Source organism: Danio rerio, chromosome 21, assembly GCF_049306965.1.
Source record: "Danio rerio strain Tuebingen ecotype United States chromosome 21, GRCz12tu, whole genome shotgun sequence".
Taxonomy (NCBI): Eukaryota; Metazoa; Chordata; class Actinopteri; order Cypriniformes; family Danionidae; genus Danio; species Danio rerio.
The window spans coordinates 39,163,141-39,188,707 of record NC_133196.1 but is presented as its reverse complement, the minus strand read 5'-3'; the positions used below and the strand labels follow the sequence as shown (position 1 = coordinate 39,188,707).

At 41.9% G+C, this 25,567-nt stretch overlaps 2 protein-coding genes across 3 annotated transcripts in view; both read left to right on the top strand.

The window, feature by feature from the left end:
- si:dkeyp-23e4.3 overlaps positions 1–25,567 on the top strand; it is a 146,054-nt gene that overhangs the window by 39,566 nt on the left and 80,921 nt on the right. The window lies entirely within an intron of this gene.
- LOC141379889 (uncharacterized) lies at positions 21,685–25,196 on the top strand. The gene is made up of 2 exons (XM_073935453.1): positions 21,685–24,046; positions 24,337–25,196. The coding sequence occupies exon 1, from the start codon at positions 21,804–21,806 to the stop codon at positions 23,358–23,360; it is 1,557 nt and encodes a 518-aa protein (XP_073791554.1). The 5' UTR covers positions 21,685–21,803; the 3' UTR covers positions 23,361–24,046; positions 24,337–25,196.

The window sequence follows — 25,567 nt, the reverse complement described above, 5'->3', positions numbered from 1 at the left end:
GAATAATGCTGGATAAGCAGGTCTGAAGGAACAGGGCGCCGACGGAGAAAACAGCTGACTAGAACACAATAAGGCGAAGAGAAGCCAGAGCTGTAAATCTGCCTGACGAAAGAAAATAAGCTGCTGGTAAACTGGCAGGAAAAGGTCACTTTACACATTTGATCCTATTTGTAATATTGACATGGGATAAGACCACACAAACACAGAGCCGTCAGTCAATGCAGAGAGCTATCGACAGTGAGCGGCAGAGGCGAAAATTAAAGCACAAAACGAAAATTACACAGGTGCCATTCTGGTGGAGGTTAACATATTTAGATTAGTTATTATTTAATGAATATAAAACAACTGAATGTTATATCTGCTTTTTTACCTTAAGGGTAATTAATATTTTAAAGGTGGCCTATTATGCGGCTTTTTACAAAATGTAATATAAGCCTCTGATGTCCCTAGAGTGTTTATGTAAAGTTTCAGCTTATATTCCCCGCTTATTTTCAGCATCTGTTGTCCCGCTGCCCGACCCGCCCCGTTTTCTATACTTTCACACACACACACAGAGACAGCACAAAGCTCTCTCTCTCTCTCTCTCTCATTCACACACATACATACACACACACACACACATGCAGACAGACAGCAAAAAGCTCTCTCTCATTTACGCACACATACACAAACACACACACACACATACACTTTTGCCGAGTTCAGACTGCATGATTTTCAAAGTAGTCATGTCACAGATGTTTTCCCACTGCATGACTATCTGGACTTGCGTTTCGTCGCTGCTTTGTTTACACTGCAAGATGGATCGGCAACAGGGACTTTCACATTGCATGACTTTACAATAGAAAGAATTGCCGACAACTTCGTCCAAACTACGTCTAACAGCTAAAAACATGTGGTATATCTTTTGTTATTAACTACATAATGAGAAAGAAGCCTTTAAAGGGGTAAAAAATTACATATTTGCTCACCTCGGTTTAAAGGGAATTAGCCATTTCTCCTTAACTTAAGTTGATAATAAACTAATTTCTTTCTGTATGAAACGTCAAACAGACACGGTTGCTCCTGAGTCCTGTCAAACCTCCTCTAGTTTTTCCTCCATTTTGTGGGTCCAAATAAAACGAAAATAAGCACTTTTAACTTCTCCCCCAGCCTCCCGCTGGTCTGCAGCAGGTATACACACACACAGACAAGTGAATGCTGCTCTCTCATTGGCTGTAGGCGATCGCCGATGTTATTTTCATTCAAAACTCATTTCACGCGGCATGATTTGAATCGCCGATAGCTCCAGATATTCAGCACGCCAAATATCTCACAGGCATCAGCGACTCATCGGCGATTCTCTCAGATCGCGTCTTTGATAGTTCATACTGTGTGATTGTCACTCACGTGCACGAGCACCGATTTGCCTTTGATTTCAGGCATTTGTCGGCGATTTCTCAAAACCTGTCGGCGAGCCAACATCAGGGCTAAAATCACGCAGTCTGAACTAGGCATTAGACAGCAACAAACAGGCTAAATGCAGCATCACACTTTCTCACATACATATGAGTGCTCGGTCACCCACTCCCATCCAAAATTAAACCAGTTACCGACCGCTCCTGCGCTTTATTCGGAAATTTATTCTCGTTCCACAAGAACTCTGGTCGGGACCACTGGTCGGGAATGCAGACCTCTACTTTATAACACCTTAAAACGTCCCCTTTTAGGCTTTGATCCAAACTGTGAAAACTCTAAAGGCAGATGGTTGCTTCTTACTAAGGGCTGTCTATGCTAATGAGGGAGAAATTGTCACTAATGGGCGGGGCCTTTTCCCTCTGATGACGTTTCATGGGAGAATGTCAATCAAAGTTTTTGTGCAGAAGTGTCATTATGAAAATTTTATTTCATTAATTGTTACCATTAGAAGCTGATTATATTCCAACATAGGCTCATTCTGAAAACGTAGCCCTATATACATTTCTGGAGATCGCGAATTGTGTGGCAGTGGCACAGTAGGTAGTGCTGTCGCCTCACAGAAAGAAGGTTGCTGGGTCACTGGTTCAAACCTCGGCTCAGTAGGCGTTTCTGTGTGGAGTTTGCATGTTCTCCCTGCCTTCGTGTGGGTTTCCTCCGGGTGCTCCGGTTTCCCCCACAGTCCAAAGACATTTGTTACAGGTGAATTGGGTAGGCTAACCTGTTCGTAGTGTGTTAATGTGTGTGTGGATGTTTCCCAGAGATGGGTTGTGGCTGGAAGGGCATCAGCTGTGCAAAAGCTTGCTGGATAAGTTGGCAGTTCATTCTGCTGTGGCGACCCCGGATTAATAAAGGGACTAAGCCAACAAGAAAAAATGAATGAATGAATTGTGTAGCCAGAAGTACGTATGACTGCATTTTGTCTTTAAAATGATTGTTGCCATATGACGTATGACGTCGTTCCCTTCTGCCCTTACCAGCTGACTACTTACATCCATAGTGATGGATTTTTCTGCTGTTACCAGTTTGTCCTGTAGCTGGCCATGTACGCCAAAGGACTTGAGACGCAGAGAGGAGTTGACCACAATGAAGGGGTTTAAGTCTGGTGAAGAATGGTTTTATTAAGCAGGTAAAACAAAAAAATGAAGCCAACAAAAGTAAATAACAGGGTAAGAATATGGTAAAATCTGAAAACATGGTAAAAATCAGGCAAGGGCTTTTCTTTTTCTGGATTCAATTTTAAAACTGTTGGTTAGGTTTAGAGAAGTGGGTGGGTGCAGGTCAATTGGTGCTTTTGAAAACACTATTGTTTTGCTTTAAGGAAGGAGGAGGGTGGGTCAGTCGATCAGTCAGTCAGTCGACAGCGGCCTCTTGTGGATTGTAAATTCTAGACCTTTTGGCTGTGGGGGTGGGTCAAAGCGAACCGCCCTTGGCTAAGGGCATGCTTGAATTGGTCATACCTGTATGAAGAAAATTGTTTTAATTTCATCCAAACAAATGTGTTATGAACAAGTTGGTCTCACTTCAATGTTTCTGAAAACATTTGAAAAAACATTTATGCTACAACTGTTATCTGAATATCTGCAATTACTAATACAATTACAGTGGTTTCATATAAGGCTTATAGCTCTGAAAGAACTGAAGTATAGCATTGACTTCTTTCAAAACTTTACTTTTTTATTTATTGCTTCCTTCTAAGCAAACTGTTTGATTTTAGCACAAGTAAAGGTTTGTTTCACCAAGAGACTGTTGCAAGGTCTATTTCACTGCTCAAGGAAATGAACAAGAGCCACTTTTTGAGCAACTTGCTGTCAGGTGCAAAAATTCTTGTAAAAAAAAAAAAAAACTCTGCAGGACACAAAGGCAAGAGTTTACCTTAAGGCCATGTAACAACAGGAATCTAAGTTCTCCAGAGTCAGCACAGCTTGAACATCACCTATATACAAACTGTAGTGACCTAAAAGGGGCTGCAGTGGCTTTTGCCTGTTAGTCACTGTCTAGAGCTTCTGAAGTATTGCAAAGCCCTGGAAAAAGCTTTCACAGTTCCATAGAGTGAATCCTGAGTTTAATAGATGACAGTTTATTTACAAAGTAGGATTTTGCAAAAGTCATATTACAACAGCAATAATCTGCTTTGTATTTCATATTATTTTGTAGGAAATTACCAATATAACATTCAAATTCCTGAATCAAGAACCCTGAAATTCATACCGCCTACTCACTATTCAATTTTCAGCTAAATAGAAATTAGTTCACAGTAAAAGGGGCATTAAAATAAATGAAATCCAGAGTTTATATACACAGTAGCTGGACATTGCAAAGCACACATTGTGAAAGTATTTTACAGAGTAAAATTATAGCAAAACACATACTGGATATTGTGGTAAAGTTAAATAAGCTAAATAACAACAGATATATACTACCTGACAAAAGTCTTGGGTCCCACTTTATATTAAGTGTCCTTAACTACTATGTACTTGCATCAAAAAATAAATACAATGTACTTACTGTGTTCCTAATGTATTTGAGAACACTTGTGGTGCTCTTGAGTTGGGATAGGGGTTGGGTTATGGACAGGGTTATGAACCTGTTATGGACAGGTTCTTATATTTACAAATGTAATTACAGAAGTTAATTACAGATGTAATTACATACAGGTATTTAATCAAGCATAAGTACACGATAAATACATGTATTCACACAATAAGTACATTGTAACAAACTATTAATTCCTGTGTAAGTACATATTAGTTAAGGCCACTTAATATAAAGTGGGACCAAGTCTTGTCATCGATCCCATTTGTAAGTGTAACAAATGATAACTTGACTTCTAGTTGATTGTTTAAAAAAAGTGTCAGAAGGTAGATTTTTCTGATGAATCATCTGTTAAACTCCATTCTAACCATTGCAAATACTGCAAAAGACCTACTGGAATCCGCATGGACACAAGAAAGGACACAGAAATCAAGTTTGGTGAGGGAAAAAAATCATGGTTTGGGGTTACATTCAGTATGGGGGCGTGTGAGAGATCTGCAGAGTAGATGGAAACATCAACAGCCTGAAGTATAAAGACATTTGTGCTGCATATTACATTACAAACCACCGAAGAGGGCAAATTGTTCAGCAGAATAGCGCTACTTCTCATGTTTCAGCCTCCACATCAAAGTTCCTGAAAGCAAAGAAGGTCAAGGTGCTCCAGGATTGGCCAGTCCAGTCACCAGACATGAACATTATAATAGTTATATAATAGTTGACAATCAGTAAGGCATAATCTATAGGCCAGGGGCCTCATGTACAAAGACTTGCGTGGAAATCATACTAAAACATTGCGTACGTACAAATAGAAAAAAATTCAGATGTAAAACAGTACGCTGAATCCCACGCATATTATTTGTACATCCGAATGAACCTGAAACTGAGCGCAACATGCACGAGCGCAAAACCCCTCCCTGCCTCCTCCCCCGTGTGAATATGCTAATGACTCTACTTTGGCAAAACCAAACGAAAAAGTAATGTCAATAGTAAGCAAGAAGAGAAACTTTGAACAGAAAGTTAATTAGAGGTGCTCCTTTCGGAGTTAGAAAAACTGTTATTTGCAAGTTAGCCTCCAACGTAATAACAAAAGAAAAAAAATAGAGTGGGAGAGTTTAGCTTATGCGGTTAACACAGTTGGGTCTGAACATTGCACCGAATGGATTAAAAAAGAAATAATGAGATCTATAGGTGTAAACTGTTGCAGTGTCAAAGTGGCGCTGCTCGTAAAAGCATGGTAACATGTTTTGATACGTTTGAGCATGAATTCGGTTCGAATCCAGTGTCTGAGGAACTCATTCTTCTTTTTTTCCCCCACTACATATCAGATATTGCCTACTATTTTTTTTTTTTTTGAGGAAGATAAAAGTAAGAATCATTAATAAGTCTGTGCATCATATTTTATTTGCACATTTATAGAATAAAAATGTTTCTGATTCAGATGGTGCCTTTATAGCAATGTGGGCAGTAGATTGCTCCGATTACATTGGGAAGACAGCGGACCGCTGCAAATTGCGCTTTAATGTTTGGCTGGTCAACTACATGGTATGGAAACCTTATATACCTGTTAGAAATGCAGATGAACCCGTCATACAGCTGCCATTGCACCACGGCTCTAAGACACTTTGTAGAGTGCAATTTAACACAACTGCCACTAGGAGTCACCAATGGAAATAAAACAGACATGCACAAAAAATGTGCGTACGCCAGCCATGAAGTTGGCATGGAGCTGCGCACATTCCCACATTCATTTCATCACTAGTAAGCCCAAACGTGAGCGATTCTGAGCGTGAAACTTGTCGTACGCAAAGTTTTTGTGCGTACGCAGCATTGATACATGAGGCCCCAGGTGTTTTCAATCTCAGTCCTGGAGGTCCAATATCCTGCAGATTTTAGCTCCAACCAAAATGAGACCACCTGGGCTAGTTAATCAAGCTCTTAGTAGGCCTTCTAGAAACATCCTTTCAGGTGTGTTAAGGCAAGTTAGAGCTAAAATCTGCAGGACATCAGACCTCCAGAACCAAATTTGGGAGCCCCTGATCTAGGCGGTTGTCCTTCTAACAGAATAAAGCCTGTTTGCCTTATCAACAGCTTACACATTGGTCAGCTTTTTTCTCACGTTTTCCGTCAACGTTTAATGCCTTGTGACTAAATAAAGGGTGACAATGTGATCGTGTACACCAACACTCAAAATGCCAGACGTAAAAGCTTAATTTTTAACGAAACGGCTTATGCTCATTTTTTTTTTGTTTTGATGGGCCACGTGAAATCCTTCTCTACCAATCATCACTTTTGTTCACTTGCACGGAGCTGCTGAATTACAGTAAACAGCACTTGGAGGCACTAGAGCACTAGAGCTGGCGCTGCTACTTGAACCATCCATGCTTGTTCGAAACGCCAGCAACTTTAACAAGCATGTCAACTTCTTTTGTGTTACAAGCACGTGTCAGAAGCTCAAAGTTGTGTAGCGCCATCTAACGTCAAGGAGTGATTTTGCATACTCTTCTATTTGACGGCAGTTAAAATCACTTGGGATTGAATGCGGAAAAAAATCTAAAGAAACGCTGACAATAAACGCAAACGAAAAGTGTCTCAGTGTGTACGAGCCTTAATGCATATAGCACAGGGCTGTTGTAAGACTGAAGGGCTTTATTTTCTGAAAACAACCACCTAGATGTACATTAATCCACTAATGACAGGGCTAATTACCACAAAATTATACAATTAAACACAAAACAAGGATCTGAGCTGTAATAATTTACTAATCCTTATTCAGTCACAATATGGTGGAAAACAGTTAGAAACAATGGCATGACAGATAAGCATGTATAATAATATACTCGCAAACACTCACTTTTTTGGTGCATTCTCTGGTTTTTCGGCTAAGGGTCATCACAGTGGAGCGAACTGCCAAATACTCTGGCATGTGTTTTATGCGTAGGATGCCACTCGCTGGAGTCGCTGAAGAAAGTGAATGTGACTAGCGGACGGGGAGGAGGACAGTTGAGGAGGGGGATTGGTAAAATGAGGTGCCAGATTAAATTTCAGAGGTGTCGCGGACGAAAGTGAAGAGCGAGGGGGGTTGTCGCGGACGAAGAAAGAAAGTGAACGTGAACAGCGGATGGGGGAGGAGGGCAGTTGAGGATGGGGATTGGTAAAATGAGGTGCCGGATCCGGCATATTCCAGCAGAAATTAAGCCCAAGATTGACAGATTAAGCATGTTACCCGAGAATGCAGTAATGAAAGTGAAGAGACGGGTGGGGCGGGGGGATGATGGGGCGTTGGATGGCGGAGGGGTGTCGTGGACGAAAGTAAAGAGGGTTGGGGAGTGGCAGAAAAAAATCAAAGTGAACAGCAGACGGGGGAGAAGGGCAGTTGAGGAGGGGGATCAGTAAAATGAGGTGCCGGATCAGATTTCAGAGGGGCCGGATCTGGCTTGTTCCGACACAAATTAAGCCCTGGGTTAACAGATCTATCATGTTACCCGAGGATGTAAAGGTGTCGCACACGAAAGTAAAGTGCGGGGTTGGGCAGGAGGATGACGGGGCGTTGGATGGTGGAGGGGTGTCACGGACAAAAGTGAAGAGCAAGGGGGGTTGTAGCAGACGAAAGTAAAGAGGGTTGGGGAGTCGTGGAAGAAAGTGAACTAAGCCCCGCCCTCTTTAGTTACTGTTGTTATGCCTGTCAAGATTCCATGCCTGGCACGTCTATTACAATATTTATGTGCCAGTCTCAAACATTCCCACTAATTTAATTAGTCATTTTTGGCGAACAAGTGAAATATCTGAGAAAAGATAAAAAAAAGGACTGTAGTATGCATTACAGGAGTATATTCACAACATAATAGGCAACCGATTAGAAAATAATTGAATCAAAATTAAAACTTAAGCCTAGCTGCCTCATACACAGACCATTCAACAACATAGTTCACGCACAGCAGGAGAGGTGACATTTAAAAATAATCTAACAATAACAAATGAAACTGTGATTTATCTCTCTCTCTCTCTCTCTCTCTCTCTCTCTCTCTCTCTCTCTATATATATATATATATATATATATATATATATATATATATATATATATATATTGTTTTTTTTTTTTTTTTTTTTTTTTTTTAGCCAAAAAGCCTGTTAGACTATTGTTGTATTCTTATTTAAAACACAGTTCAGAGTGAACTTGTTTCTTCAGTTTCAAAGGGCTGACTCCCCACACATCTTGTTTTGATATCTTTCAGGGGGTATCAAGCCTTAATTAGGAGGGTCAGTCCCCCCAAACCTCCTTGTAATTTGCACAATGATACTAGTACCTGTAAACCTAACTGTATAGTATCATCAACTGGCAGATTAGCATTCTTAAAATGTATTTTGTGAGATTCTTAATGGTTTGGAACAAGCTGGGGATGGATAAACGATGAACTAAACATGAACACTCAGCATTATAAAAGACTTGTAACTGGTAATCATCAATAATGTATAAAAGTTATTGGCGTTTTATTCCACTATGTTTATAGTTTCAGCTGTATCTTTAGAAAATCTTATTTAGAGGTATATTTTTAGACAAAGTCAGTTCTGTTTATATGCCCATCAGTTTGACTCAGCTGAAATAAGTTCTGGTGGTATAAATAGAAGGAGAAACACGTTCCGAAACAAACCAGAAAGGTTCCACTGAGGCGTATCTAGTGAGGAATTATCACCAGCAGATTGGGAGGACCTCCAAAGACTGCATAACAAACACATTATCATTTCTGCCATTTGTTTAGTCTTTTTAACCATTCCCTTCGTTTAACTGCTCTAAAGGACATCTATTCTGAACAGCGGATGGAGGGCGGTTGAGGAGGGCGTTTGGTAAAATGAGGTGCCAGATCAGAATTCAGAGGTGCAGGATCTGGCGTGTTCCATTCACAAATTAAGCCCTGGTTGTAATTGTATTATTGTGTAATTATAAATATTATCATACTTAATACATTCATTCATTTTCCTTCAACTTAGTCCCTGAATAATCAGGGGTTGCCACAGCAGAATGATTCCCCAAAAAACTTGCTGAAAATGTGCCTTTGAATGGTAATAGTAAAGTATAAAAATTATAATTAACATTATAATCAATTAGTATTATGGTATATAAAGCTTTTTTAACATCAAATTACATTTTAGTCATTGACTTCTATAAATAACGTAAATCTAAGTGTAAAAAAATGACAATACATAGGCTTAAAAATAGACTACTGCAACACAGCATTGACCACAGCACTTCATTTGTCAGTCTATAGCTATTAATCCATAACGGGCATCACTGAATGGTGCTTTGTCTTACCTTGTCTAACTGCCTTGTCTGACTTCCTGAGCCAAGGGAAAGAGCAGCCTCTTCCCGCCACCTGCTCGGGCCTGATGTAGGGAACGCTCCACTCGTTCTGCATCACCATGACGGATGAGCAGTCTGCAGGGCCATGTTAGCCATAATGGAAACCATGATCACGACCGAGCTTGGCGTTCCCATCCCAGAGTCCATAAAAAGCCCCCCTAACCTTGAAACTTCAGTCAGCTCTGTTTAGTTCTCGAATCTATCACAGCTCGCTAAGGTGTTCTGTAGTGCTACGCTATGACTTGAGGCTCGAATAAGAGATGAGAATAACAATAATGCTTAATAACTGATTCGACCACTCACCATGATCACTGGCCTTTCTTTCTTACGTTCTTTTGTAAGAAGCTAGAGATAAAGGAAGATGGATTCTTGCTGCGAGGCAGTTAAGAGGGAACCGTTTGACTCTATATTAGTCTTAGCAAAGAAAACGGACAATGTAGCTGGAGCTTGTCTTTGGGTTTTAATATGATGGTATGTTTTTGAATCATTTGTGAGCAGACAAATTTGGCGGATGGATTGTTTCCCTTGGAAAATAACCTTCACAAGAGAGTAATGTCAACAAGTCGGCAGGGGGGCTGGAATCAAAGGAAACCCATTTATCAAGCTAAATGACTATGGCTTGGAGACCAGACCCAATAGTTTGCTTGGAAACACGTCCAAATTTTTGTCTGTTCTGGACGTTGCCTGTCACACTTGAGCTTCTTATTGACCAGGAGTGCACAGCTTTGGAGGAGTTTTAAAATTGTCTTTTGACATTAAACTAACAAGCAACAATGAACTTGTTCCCAATCAACGCCTTACTGTAACTCATGACATGACTGAACTATCATAGTACTCATAGTACGAGTATCCATCGTTTGAACCTTGTTAGTTATACCGTAATACGTCTATAATGACACTCTTAATGGGGTGGAATAATAATTACTTTAGAGAATAACACAACAAAAAAAATCCATATTAAGCTAGTATTGGTAAAAAAAAAAAAAAAAAAACATGCACTTGTGTTTCATATTAATTGAAAAACATGTAAACAGCACATAGGGCCTATATATTCCATTTAAAAATATTATATCTTCTATTTATAGAGAGAGTTGAAGTCAGAATTATTAGCCCCTCTGAATTATTAGCTTCCGTTTGTTTGTTTTTTCCCTACTTTCTGATAATTGATTTTATATATATATATATATATATATATATATATATATATATATATATATATATATATATATATATATATATTGACATGCATATTCTACTCTAAAACATAAAACCACTTACAAAAATATAACGAGTATCCTAATCTCATATAAATGATTGTAATTTACGGTAGGTATTCATTACAAAGTGAAAAAAAAAATCCTACTTAAAAATAATATTAATTATCATTATTATTATTTATATTATTATTATTATGAAGGAAATGGGGCGGCGCAGTGAATAAATGAATGAATAAATGAAAGAAATTGTTTAACTATTTTCATGATCATCATTTTTAAAACAACTTTGTCACATTCCAACCACTGCAGAAGTCTTCTAACCAATAGGCCCATGTTATATTCAGTAGGCTACAGATATGTTTTTTGTTTTCATAAGCTTTGGAGACGTAACATAAATTCCATTTTTAAATAACAGGTCACCTATAGCTTTCGTCATGGGCCATGGCTGTGTCCAAAAGGGTACTGTATATATATTTTTAAAGTCCACTGCGACGAGAGCGCAATTAACCCTTCAATAAGCCCCGCCCTCTTTAGTTACTGTTGTTATGCCTGTCAAGATTCCATGCCTGGCACGTCTATTACAATATATATGTGCCAGTCTCAAACATTCCCACTAATTTAATTAGTCATTTTTGGCGAACAAGTGAAATATCTGAGAAAACCAGAAAAAAAGGACTGTAGTATGCATTACAGGAGTATATTCACAACATAATAGGCAACTGATTAGAAAATAATTGAATCAAATATTTGTTTATTATTTATAAAATAAACAGTATAGTTCACGCACAGCAGGAGAGGTGACATTTAAAAATAATCTAACAATAACAAATGAAACTGATATCTCTCTCTATTTTTTTTTTTTTTTAGCCAAAAAGCCTGATAGACTATTGTTGTATTGTTATTTAAAACACAGTTCAGAGTGAACTTGTTTCTTCAGTTTCAAAGGGCTGACTCCCCACACATTTTGTTTTTTTATCCTTCAGGGGGTACCAAGCCTTAATTAGGAGGGTCAGTCCCCCCAAACCTCCTTGTAATTTGCACAATGATACTAGTACCTGTAAACCTAACTGCTGTATAGTATCATCAACTGGCAGATTAGCATTCTTAAAATGTATTTTGGGAGATTCTTAATGGTTTGGAACAAGCTGGGGATGGATAAACGATGAACTAAACATGAACACTCAGCATTATCAAAGACTTGTAACTGGTAATCATCAATAATGTATAAAAGTTATTGCCGTTTTATGTTATTGGTTTCAGCTGTATCTTTAGAAAATCTTATTTAGAGGTATATTTTTAGACAATGTCAGTTCTGTTTATATGCCCATCAGTTTGACTCAGCTGAAATAAGTTCTGGTGGTATAATTAGAAGGAGAAACACGTTCCGAAACAAACCAGAAAGTTTCCATTGAGGCGTATCTAGCGAGGAATTATCACCAGCAGATTGGAAGGACCTCCAAAGACTGCATAACAAACACATTACCATTTCTGCCATTTGTTTAGTCTTTTTAACCATTCACTTCGTTTAACTGCTCTAAAGGACATCTATTCTGCCCTTTCAGGTGTGACAAATAAACAATGATTTAAACTTCCCTTTTTTCTTCTTCCTCTGACATGGACAGGCGAAATGGAAATATCCTGACTCACTGCGGACTGCTGGGACTTAAAGCTGAATCCTGTCATAGCTTTATTGATTGGCAATATAAATATAAATAAGGTTAGGGTGTTAGAGAAAGTGTGACAGCTGAGTATGTGTAGCATTACCTAATATAAGGAAGCAATATTGGGTGCTTTGAAGCTTATGAGGACTATATTTCTTAGTGTGCTATATGAAACCTGCCAAGTCAAACTTTATTGCCTTTTGTCTTTAACAGGGTAAGAATGGGAAATGATGGTGTGATCTTAGTTTAAAACTGGACCTGTAGTTGAAATCCTTTTTAAGCCTATGGACTTCTTTTGTAGAAACAAGGCAGAGAGCTGTATTCATAAACCTTTTTACAGTATATGATAAAACATCAAAATAACTGATTATAACACATTACAGAACACTGTAAATAAAAGTTTGTTAATTTGTTAATTTGACTTAATTGTATTGCCTAATTTCAATTAAGTAATCTTTTTACACACACACACACACACACACACACACACACACACACACACACACATACACACATATATATATATATATATATATATATATATATATATATATATATATATATATATATATATATATATATCAAGGGTTGCGTTAACTGAATACTTTCCGTCATTGACAGATTTTTTTTAGCAGGGACGAAAAAATCTGAAGTTGAGGGGGATCTATTTAATTTGTAGCTAACTGTAATTCCCACTCCTGTCCAGCTGATGGCGATTGCCCTCTTTGTCACCGCTGTGAACAGTTGCAAAAAATCTCAAAGCAGCTGAGTGTGAGAAGTTTCTTTAGACGGCCAAATAGTTGTGATATTAATAATAAAGGTGAAAAAAAAAAAAGTGATGCGGTGGACGATAAAGAACAAACAGACAAAAATCCTCAGTCACCGACAGCTGTTGTTACGGGCCAATCAAGCGGCAACAAGGAGGTCAGGTGGTTTGGAGTGCGTTGTGAGCACCATGCACTATCGAGGAAGATATGAGATAAGGCAGATATGAGTTTTTGTTTATTCATTCATTCATTAATTCATTCATTTTCTTGTCGGCTTAGTCCCTTTATTAATCCGGGGTCACCACAGCGACCTTGCTGTGAGGCGACAGCACTACCTACTGCGCCACTGCCTCGCCGAGTTTTTGTTTATTTGTCAAATAAATAAATGAATAATTTAGTTAAAAATTAGTAGTTTTTCACCATTACTAGCCACTCACCTTTTTGAGGGGCCACAATTTTGTTGTTGGGAAAATATATTTTAGGCATAAATTTGACTTTGGCATGGGTTGCGGCATGCTAAAATTACTTAATTTAGTTTTTGTGTTTTTTCTACTTGCCTCCTCGTTCATTTAACTATTTTTTGTTTATGAGCTTACTCAATGAGCATGAGTAATTGGGTTATGCTTTCATAAAAAAATGTTGCATTAAAATTAGTTTTCTTTCACATGATTAGTTTTCTTTTCACATTCTTTTTCAGGGCTCAACACAATAAGTATTTACCTTTTTTTTTCTCTGGCCACTCCAAACTAATTATTTTCTTGCCACAATTTTTAAATAACGTGTCAAAACGAGCAAAATACTGCAGCGTACATATACTTTTTATTCAACAAAATAGCTGACATTTAAAAAATATATTCTCATGCATCTAAAACTATACACAGTGATATGTTCTGGCTCAAGATCCCAAATCACCAGTTAACTATGCATACAACAACATATTGAAGCAATATTATTGTAATGGATGATTATTAAACTAGATTAACAAAAATAACAGCAAGCAAAAGAAAGCGGGTAAAAAACATTCTGTGCGTGATATTAAAAGGATGATGCCAATTAGTAATCTGTTCAAAGAATGGTTAAAGCAAAAGCAACAATAACTGCTGCTTACAAAGTATCTCGAGCCCTTGAAGGACTGTGGGTGCATGAGCATCGCACTAGTTTTGTTTCTAGGCAAGTTTGCTTCAAGTGACACAATAGTATCTGGATGCAGCCTTTTTGACGCAAGCTGAGATTGCATCACTCAGCAATTCAATGTCAGACACAATGCACTCAAGTGGAGCTAGTTACTTCACTGTGTGGGGTAGGGTTAGGGGTGGTGTTAGGTGAGCCCATTAAAAAGCATAGGATGCAGCTCAGATTGCACTGCACCAGGTCTGCATCCAGACCCCTCTCTCAAGTGAGGAAACGGCACAGGAGCTTTCAAACACCCGCACGAATCAAATCATCTGTGTGCGCGACACTAAAGCTCTCATTAGTGAGTGAGGAATGCCTGTCTCACCGTGTGCGTGATCCTGTCATTCGTTATTCACCTGCTTTCTTTTGCTCATGTGAAAAGCTGTTTTTGTCAGTCGTGCTGCTTCTCAGTTCTAAGATCACATTTGAACACATATAGAAAAACGGTCGTAAACTAACAGTCTAATCCAATCATAAAAATGATGACGAGCCAGCACTGGCAATTGAAAAATTAGTTTCAGCCAGCCAAAGTGGCTAGTGGGAGTGGTTGTCTAACCCGCCTTAACCGAAATCTACCTGCGTTTGGCGGATTGGCGAGTGTTATATATATATATATTCATTCCTTCATTCAGTTTCTCTTTGGCTTAGTCCTTTTATTATTCTAGGGTTGCCACAGCGGAATGAACTGCCAACTTATCCAGCATATGTTTTTCCCGATTGCAACAGAGAAATACTGGGAAATCTCTGTAGACTGAGATGACATTTCAAGCCGTTCAGCTTCATAACCTTAAAATGTGAGCAATATCACCTGTTTTGTCATCACTTTAGATATAACGCTAGAGAATCATTCAAATACTAGCTCTAAAGAGACATTTGTGAATTAGTAACAGTTTCTGCTGTTTTGACCGTCAGCTGCAGATGTAAATAAATGGCGGAAGAAAGTAGTTTCTCTTACAAAAGCATTTCTGTTTTTAATTTTCTTTTTTATTTACACGATTATACATGCAATATCACACTTATAGTAGTGCGATATGGCTGTATATTGTCAATTGTCACTGGTGGGGGGCAATAAAGCACTTGGCCTGCAGCCTCGAGCCAACAAATGCTTTCTACCAGTGCCAATATACCAACACAATCTCACGCAAGTTCGTAACTTTTTGATTTAGTGGCTAATTCGTATGAATTTGTACAATCAAATTTGTATATTTTAATACAATTTGGTCATCACCCAATGACGAACTTTGTAATGCCAGCTGACCCAACTGAAGTTCTTGACCTTCTTGCTGTGAGGCGACAGTGCCCACTTCTAAATGTTTATTATTATTGTTTTTCATTAATTTATGCATTTATATGTACACACACACACACATAAAAGAAAGTACAATTCTCAAAAAAGAAGCAATGAAGACACACTGCAGACTGAAACGCACATACATTAATATTGTGTTTGCCACATTCAATATTATTTTTTCACAACATTGTTTGAGATGAAACTATAATTGCCAGACCCCCTGCTTTTACCACCAAGGACCCTCTACAAGTAGTGGACCCCCTGTTGAAGACCCCTGCAGTGGAGACTTCATGACAGGGAATGATAAATTGAACACCACTTACTGCATAAACAGTAGAATTGCAACAGGCCCTACAAAACTTTTTGGCTGATGAAGAAACACACAGTCACTATCATCCACAAACCAACATAAATATAATAACTGAAGGAATTTATGACCTAAAACAAATCACTGCAAGACCTTACATTATTATTATTATTACTATTACTATTATTATTACTATTATTATTATTATTAGTAGTAGTAGTAGTAGTAGTAGTAGTAGTAGTAATAGTAGTAGTATGAGTTGCCATATGGCTTTACATCCTACACAAGAGCTGAAAATAGGAACTGTAAATTATCTGGACAAATGATGGTGAAAATATAAATAATATAATTGTTTATTTAAGTACAAGGAAGAAGAGAAGAGTACAATAAAACAAGATGGTTGTGGATGAAGTGAGCCTTATGATGTGGGTTTACAAAAAAAGATTTTTATTTTTTAGCCTACCATTGCACCAGCATGTCGACATTGCTTGGCCCAGATGCCACAGTGAATTATGGAACAGTCCATGACTGGTCCAAGTCTGGCTTTCAGACAAGGAACAATGATGTACCATATCTGGGCCAAGTTAATAATAATTTAATAATGTTGCTAATTGATCACAACACAAACAAGTAAAGCGCAGCAAATTGGTCACAACACAAACAACTAAAGAAACGTGCTGTGAATTAGTCACAACACTTGCAAATATCCATGTTACACAACGGTAATGTTTCTAGGGGACCCAAAAAAATGACGGACCCTGTTGTGATATAGATGTGTCATTAGATATGTGTTATAATGGGTTTATTATGTTGTGTAATCAGGATATTAAAATAAACGAAAACATCTCACCTTTGAAAGACCACCAATCAATTCACTGAGCAACAGTCATGGCATAATAACACATCCATATCTCAGCAGGGTCTGTCATGTTTTTTGGGTCCCCTAAAAACATTTGTGTTAAGTGGATATTTGCAAGTATTGTACCAATTTGCAGCATGTTTCGTAAGTTGGTTGTGTTGTGACCAATTTGCAACATGTTCTTTCAAATTGATGAAGATGAAGTTTCTTTATTAGCTTTTGTTTTTTGTAATTGCATGAGCTTTCTTAAATTGCAGTGTGTTAAGCTCTCTCAGCCACTGTATAATAGACAGCTCAATCAAAAAAAAAAAAAAGTCAAGTAGATAATTATACTTTTAAATATATGTCAGTTAAAACATATCAAATATACCAACATTTTTTTCTGTCAGTATAAGTCAAGTATAATGTACTTATCCAGCATGCACAGAATGTCAGCATGACGTTGTACCCTAACGCAATTTGTTTGGAAATGAAAATTGGGTCAGTGTCTGAACTTAACATTAGGCTGACATCAATGTCCAACGTCCAACCTAAAGTCAACCAAATATCAATGTATAATAAATCTACCGCTATGATATCTATCAAACTTGGGATTTTGGTCACCATACAGCATCTGACAAATAAATGCCAGTATTTGACGTCAATATAACATTGGTGAAAGATGTTGGCTTGATGTTGGATTTTGGTTACGTTCCAACACAACATAAAGCTGCTGTCACACTGGACTTTTCTCCCCATAGACTTCTATTCATACCCATGCGAAAGCATCAGACCAGAAACGCAAGCTTGTGCGTCAAGTTTCACAGTTCACTGCATTGCAAAGTACAAGCTTGGTGAACTCTGACCTGCAAAATCGCATTACTTAACTGCGTGAGACCAATCGAGGATTAAAACATGACTTCTCTGTACAGAAATTTTAATATAGACCAATCGCACACTTTTTTAAATGTCTAATCATCTTAAAAAATCCCCCCCCCTTCAAAGCCCCGTACAACAGAATTTCACAAGCTTATATTCCAGTGTGATCGCAGCTTTAAATCAACCAAATATCAACATCATTTGATGTTGTTATTGGACTTCAAAGTAAAATTCTCCTTAGACATTGAATTGTGGTCACCTGACGTCACAACCTAAATCTAACCTAATATTAACGTACGACAAGGTGTGCCTGCTGGGTAAATTTTAAGCATATTTCTGAGAAGTACTCAATATTTTACAGAATAGACTTTCTTATTTTTAGTTTAAAAGAAGTATACTCATTCACAATTAAATAAATTTATTTTTGCAAGGGGTCTGTGGTCTGAAAAAATTAATGTAGATTTAAAAATGAGCAGTTTTAAGATCTTCCCCTAAAACAATGCTTACATTTACTTTACAGGGTTCCCACTTCAAGAAAAGTCAAATTCCTTGAACTTTTCTTGACTTTCACTATCTAAAAGTAGAATTTCCTTGACCTATAATGAAAAATAGGCAGCTATTGTGTTTAGAAGTTCCTCCAGAAATCTTGAGATTCTGTGATTGCTAAATTGAATGCAAAATCAAGCAAATGACACAAAATGAGCTCATAAAAGTTCTCATTGAAATCGCCTAACCCTCACATTAGGCAGAACATGCGAAGCTATGTGCTAAAAACATGGTAGAGAAAACCAAAATAGATAAAAAGGAATTAAAAGTATATATATATATATATATATATATATATATATATATATATATATATATATATATATATATTATCTGATATTCCATGACTTTGACCAATAACATATTAAATTCCCCTAGTTTCAATGTCTTAAATAGACCTTTTTTTAAATTCCATGACCCATGGGAACATGATTTTAGCAATATTTTAGATATTCATTAACTACTCAATTACTCAGGCAGTAGTCAGCCAATATTTAGATTTTTGTGGAGAACCAGCAACTTCATGATCAAAGAAGATTATATTAGGGTTTGCTGTTAAACCGCACCAGGCTGTTCAAATATTCCGTAATCTGACAAACAGTGACTGAACATGTTCAGTTGGTAGGAACAAACACCAACAGCATTAACACACTGATCCCACAACCTTTAGAAGTTGGAGTGTGTTGGGGCAGCATGAAACCAGTTTTACCATTTAAATTGTCTCATACCAAAAGAACAAGAGAATAAGAAATTACTCATTATTTTTCAAACATTAATTTATTTATCTGTTTTATTTTGCTTTTGAGGTTAAAAACACTTTAATATTTTATTTCACTAAAGAAATTGACCCATTAAGCAAGTACATACATAATAAAATGTCAATGAACAAGTAAAGACCAAAAATGTTGGGTTCCCCTTCGGTTGGGGAACTTCAGTGCCATGAATGGGAGGATTCGGATCAGAAGCCGCTTATCTGGAGAGTATTGAACGGGCCAATGAATGAAATTAATTGGCAGCGTAAGCTTGCACAGGTGTGCGACATCTGCAATTATCTCAGCATATAAGCACACCTGAAGCCAGCAGACGCCATCCTTTTCGCTTCAGATCCTTTCTGAGTGAGTCGATGAGGGTTCCTCTTGCTGATCAGCACTTCAGAGCGAACGAGTGTGTCTCCCGGTCCAGAGTGGGTCTTCGCGGTGGCAGACGGTCGAGCTGGGTTACTCCCTTGCCTGCGGTTCTTTGGGTCCGGTCCTCCAGAGCGGTGCGTATAGTTGCAACTTTCCTAAAAGAGCAACACAGTCGTGCAGCACGTCCTTTTCAGGATGGCGCTCCGACTGTGCGTTTCTGGATGCGGGGGTTTCCTGTCTCCGGATGATAGACACGATCACTGCATTGCATGTTTGGGGGTCCAGCATGTTAATGCGGTGCTCGCGGGCGGTTCATGTCGTCATTGCGATGCCATGACCGTTGCACAGCTAAGATCGCGGCTAACTTTCGCAAGAGAGCGAGCCACCCCAGTTGCCTCCTGTTTTAAAAAAGCAGCGGGCGCTCGGGCAGATCTGAGGGTTTCAGCGGGAGCTAATCCGCCGCCCACGGGCTCGCGGACCTCTCGCTCCTCACGGCGCTCCATCCAAGCTTCGGGTGGTGAGAGTGATCCGTCTAACCAGATGGTAGCTCTCACACTCGCTGACACCAGAGATCAGATGTCCTCCGCGGCATCGGAGGGTGGGCTTTCACTGTCCGACGAAGATCCGGACCCGCTCGCCCCCTCCGGGCAGGTGAGCGCTGTCAAATCGGATCCTGAAGCGGACATGTTAGCCGTGCTTTCCCGGGCTGCTTCGGCCGTGGGGTTGGAGATGGTTTATCCCCCAGCTCTGCGGCCGGACCGACTAGATGGGTGCTACGTAGAGGACCAGAAGGCGAAGCCTTCGAAGCCTCTCGTCCCCTTCTTCCCGGAAGTGCACAGTAGGCTCACGCAGTCCTGGAGGGCACCTTTCTCTGCCCGTGCTGCGAGTGCCTCCGCCCTCACCGCCCTTGACGGCGGAGCTGCCAGGGGGTATGAGGTGATCCCGTCAGTGGAGCGCGCTATCGCGGTCAATCTTTGTCCGCGCGGCGCCTCTACGTGGTGGGGTTTGCCCCGCCTCCCGTCCAAAGCCTGTAGGTTGTCTGCCTCCCTCGGAGCCAGAGCTTATAAGGCTGCGGGCCAGGCTGCTTCTGCTTTGCACGCGATGGCCACCTACCAGCGCTACCAAGCGCAGGCGCTGGCCGAGCTGCACGAGGGCGGGTCCAACCCAAGCTTATTACATGAGCTGCGCACCGCGACCGACTATGCTCTTCGGACTACTAAGTCCGCCGCGTGTGCGCTGGGGAGGACGATGTCCACACTTGTGGTTCAGGAACGCCACCTCTGGCTAAACCTGGCCGATATGCGCGACGTTGACAAAGTTCGCTTTCTTGACTCGCCCATATCCCAGGCTGGCCTGTTCGGCGACACCGTCGGTGAATTCACCCAGGAATTCAAGGCGGTGAAAGAGCAGTCGGATGCGATGGGCAATGTCATCTATCGGCGTGGCCGTAAGCCCGCTCCGCCCGCCGAGCCATCCACCTCCGCTGTTCCTCGCCGAGGGCGCCCGCCAACGAGTGCTGCCCCGCCCCGCCTGCGCCTCCGGCCAAGCGGGCGCGGCGTTCACCTCGAAAGCAGGCAGCCCCTCCTGCCCAGGGCGCCGTTAAGTCCGGTAAACGGACCGCGAAGCGTCCCTGAGACAGGCCATCCGGAGAAGAGGAAACTTGCTCTTTCCCCGCTGGAGGGCGGGGCCCCGATAACAACGGTACTTTTCAGTGCCACCAAACATCAGTAAAAGAGCACTTTTTCCCTTCCCCGGATGTGACTGCACGAGTTCTGCCAGTCCGGGACGCGCTGCCTTCCGGCTCGCAGACTCTACGTGCTTCGCCAGTGGCTCACGAGCGCTGGGGGGACGGTCTACCTTCCCTCAGCCCTCCAGCCCCCTCTCCGGAGTCAGGGTGCGGAGCCAGAGCGAATCGCTCTCCTCCAGCTCTTCCGCGGGACCCTCGTGCTTCCCGGATCAGCACACCCACTCCGCGCTGCCCCACCGCTGGTACGTCAGCGATTGTAGCGATGACTCCATTAGCGAGGGCTCTGCCTGCCTGGTTAGCGCGGGCCAGCCCCTTGCGGTGGCTCATACGCACAATCAGACTCGGTTACGCGATTCAGTTCGCGAAACGGCCCCCCAAGTTTACGGGCGTGTATTTCTCCAGGGTCAACCCCCTGTCCGCCCCTGTCTTGCGAGAGGAGATTGCTGCCCTCCTGGCGAAGGGTGCAATCGAGCCGGTTCCTCCAGCCGAGATGGAGAGTGGGTTTTACAGCCCATACTTCATCGTACCCAAAAAGAGCGGTGGGTCACGGCAAATCCTAGATCTGCGCGTTTTGAACCGCTGTCTGCACAAGCTGCCGTTCAGAATGCTCACGCAGAGGCGCATTCTCCAATGCGTTCGTCCTCGGGATTGGTTTGCAGCCATAGACCTGAAGGACGCGTATTTCCATGTCTCCATTCTTCCACGCCACCGCCAATTTCTGCGGTTTGCGTTCGAGGGTCGAGCGTGGCAGTACAAGGTCCTCCCCTTCGGGCTCTCTCTGTCTCCGCGGGTCTTCACCAAACTCGCGGAGGGTGCCCTAGCGCCCCTTCGGCTCGCGGGCATTCGCATACTCGGTTATCTCGACGACTGGCTGATTTTAGCCCACTCGCGGGAGCAATTGATTATGCACAGGGACGAGGTGCTTCGGCATCTCCGCCTACTGGGGCTTCAGGTCAACCGAGAAAAGAGCAAACTCGCCCCCGTGCAGAGGATTTCTTTTCTCGGGATGGAGCTGGACTCGATCACCATGGTAGCGCACCTCTCCGAGGAACGCGCTCGCCTGTTGCTGAACTGTCTGAGGGAGCTCGACAGCAAACTAGTGGTCCCACTGAAGTTCTTTCAGAGGCTCCGAGGGCTCTCTCTACACGGATGCACTGGCCCACAGCTGGCCTCGGGGCATGCGCAAGTATGCGTTTCCCCCAGTGAGCCTGCTCGCGCAGTTTCTGTGCAAGGTCAGGGAGGACGAGGAACAGGTTCTGCTAGTTGCGCCCCTTTGGCCCAACCGGACCTGGATATCAGAGCTCTCACTCCTCGCGACGGCCCTCCCCTGGCGGATCCCTTTGAGAGAGGACCTACTCTCTCAGGGACAGGGCACCATCTGGCACCCTCGCCCCGATCTTTGGAACCTCCACGTGTGGTCCCTAGACGCGAGGAAGACTTAGGTAACCTACCGACTGCGGTGGTTAATACCATCACTCAGGCTAGAGCCCCCTCCACGAGGCGCGCCTACGCCCTGAAGTGGAGTCTATTCACTGAATGGTGCGTCTCTCGCAGAGAAGACCCCCGAAATTGCCAGATTAGTGTTGTGCTCTCTTTCCTTCAAGAGAAGTTGGACAGCAGGCTGTCGCCCTCCACTCTCAAGGTTTACGTGGCCGCCATCTCCGCTTATCATAGCGCGGTAGCTGGCGGCACCGTGGGAAAGCATAACCTGGTCATCCAGTTCCTTAGGGGTGCTAGGCGAATTAATCCATCTCGCCCCCCTCTCATGCCGTCTTGGGATCTCGCCCTCGTTCTCACGAGTCTGCGATCCGATCCCTTTGAGCCACTCGAATCAGTATCTCTAAGATTTCTGTCCCTGAAGACAGCTCTGCTGGTTGCGTTGGCCTCCATCAAGAGGGTCGGGGACCTGGAGGCATTTTCGGTCAGTGACTCGTGCCTGGAATTCGGGCCGGATTACTCTCACGTCATCCTGAGACCCCGCCCCGGTTATGTGCCCAAGGTTCCTACCACCCCCTTTAGAGATCAGGTAGTGAACCTGCAAGCGCTGCCCCCGGAGGAGGCAGACCCAGCCCTTTCTTTACTTTGTCCAGTTCGCGCTCTGCGCATTTATGTGGACCGTACTCAGAATTTTAGATCATCTGAGCAGCTCTTTGTCTGTTATGGCGGTCGGCAGCAGGGAAGTGCCGTATCGAAACAAAGATTATCCCACTGGATTGTGGATGCCATTTCACTCGCTTATTCGAGTCGAGGTCAGCCGTGTCCCCCGGGAGTACGTGCACACTCCACTCGGAGCGTTGCATCCTCTTGGGCGCGTGCACGCGGCGCCTCTCTAACAGACATCTGTAGAGCTGCGGGCTGGGCGACACCCAACACATTTGCAAGGTTTTACAATCTGCGAGTGGAGCCGGTTTCCTCAAGGGTATTAGGTAACCCTTTGGTGATTGAGGAGACAACTCGGTAGGGTGTTGAAACACGCTTGCGGCGCCATTCTCCCTAAACACGGAGGTACGTGCGCCTTTTTTATCTGTCAGTAAAGTTCCCCGTCAGGTGAGCCCTGCAGATTCCTCCGTGGCCCCCAGCACTGACTCAGCGGAGGAGTCACTTGCTGGCCCACTACGTTGTAGGTCTGCCCGCTGGTCAGCCCGCGTTTTGGGTATAGGTGCCTGCTATGCGTGATCCCCACTAGGCGATCCCATATGCTTATTCCGCCACGGTTAAGTCCCCCCCCTGGGCGGACCTGTGTCTTCCCTCTCCGCTAACCACTCTTTTGCTATGCGTACTCCCCCTTTTTAGGGCTAGTCCATAGGTAAATTCTGCCATCTATCCCCCCCTTGGGTAACGGATGGCCTCCGCAGCGTCCTCCCTATCGGGATTGCACGCTTCCCAACGTACTGTCGTATTTCCTAGAATTATCTAGATGCTCACGACTTCCCAAAAAATATATCTAAATCCGTAAAACTTCTGTTGAAGTAGGATAAATTAGGGCCAGGGACACGTTGGAGGACCGCGCCCCCCATGATGTGGGTGCGTCACGCTTGCTTGACTATCTCCTCATCGGGGGTGTTGGTAAGGTGCAGTCATTATGGCGCTTTCCATATTCTCCCATTCATGGCACTGAAGTTCCCCAACCGAAGGGGAACGTTCGAGGTTACAGAAGTAACCCTTCGTTCCCCGAGGAGGGGAACGGAAGTGCCATATTCCGTCGCCATAATGACTGTCCCTTAGCTGTTTGAAAGTCTCTTCAGCTTAAAAGGATGGCGTCTGCTGGCTTCAGGTGTGCTTATATGCTGAGATAATTGCAGATGTCGCACACCTGCGCAAGCTTACGCTGCCAATTAATTTCATTCATTGGCCCGTTCAATACTCTCCAGATAAGCGGCTTCTGATCCGAATCCTCCCATTCATGGCACTTCCGTTCCCCTCCTCGGGGAACGAAGGGTTACTTCTGTAACCTCGAACGTTCCACACAATCAATTTGTGCTGGGACATGTTCAGTATAATATTCTAAGTGAAGCTGCTATGACACAATCTACATTGTAAAAGTGCTATACAAATAAAGATGAATTGATTGTGAAGGAATTATGTTAACTTATTAGGTTTTACAAATTTAAGTGAATTGAACATAACTACTAACTTGTCCTAAAACTTTTATTGTTTCAGCTCAGTTTAAATTAGTTTAACAGCCAATGTGTCATGGTTGGCAAGGAAAACCCAAAGGCAGAATAGAGAGGAGAACACAGATTTATTTACATAAGGGAAACAAGGCAAGGCATGAGAAGAGTCCACACAAAAGGGCAGGGTGATGGCAGGAGAACAGGCTGATGAGGGATGAAGACTCGAGACTTCAGTATGATACAGCAGGGAGTATCTTGTGGGTGGACATCAGGAGAACAGGCTGAAAGGAGAAATTCCAAGCTTCAGGGCAAGACGTCAGTAAGTAGCTAGAGGGACCTCAGGCAGGACAGAGGTGGCAAACAGATAGAACTCCACGTCACAGAGTTCACAACCAGTAGAGACTCAGGATTCAAGTGACACAAGCAACAAACAACAGGGCTAGACAGCTGGGGAGACAAGAAAATCTAAGTACAAGAAGTACATTTTTTAGGAGGGAAATCAAAAATAGATCTCGAGAAATAAAATTAAACTATAAAGGGACTTTAAAAAAAGATTAAAACTTAAAGCAATAAAATGTAGCTAGAAATGAAACAAAACACAACAAAAGAAACTAGGACTAGACTGTGACTGAAGATGACAAAAAAAATTGCTAAATGAGAACTTTAAATAAGAATTGAACTACAAACAAAAAATAAAAATGAGACAGCAATCTTGCTGAAAGAAGAAAAATTAAAACAAAATCAAATGTAAATAAATGAGACAAGTAGGGATGGCTGACGTGAAACAGACGTTTCGACAGTGTTGGGATCCCGAAGTGCAAGTGTTTTCAAACACTGCACCGAAGCATGATGCGAAACACCCAGGTCACATGACTTAGCTGATTTGAAACACCCAGGTCATGTGACTAAAGTGTTTCAAAACACCAGGGGCCTGTTTCAGTAAGGAGGTTTAACCAACTTAGAGTTTAAACTTGAACTCTGAGTTGACTTACCGAGAGATTAAAAACTTTGAGTTTTCAGTTTCAGAATAGCTGATCTCAGTTCAGGTCAATCA

Bases quoted from the DNA above. Each gene is read 5' to 3' on its own strand.
- LOC141379889 (XM_073935453.1), top strand. From the start codon at position 21,804: ATGCACAGGGACGAGGTGCTTCGGCATCTCCGCCTACTGGGGCTTCAG.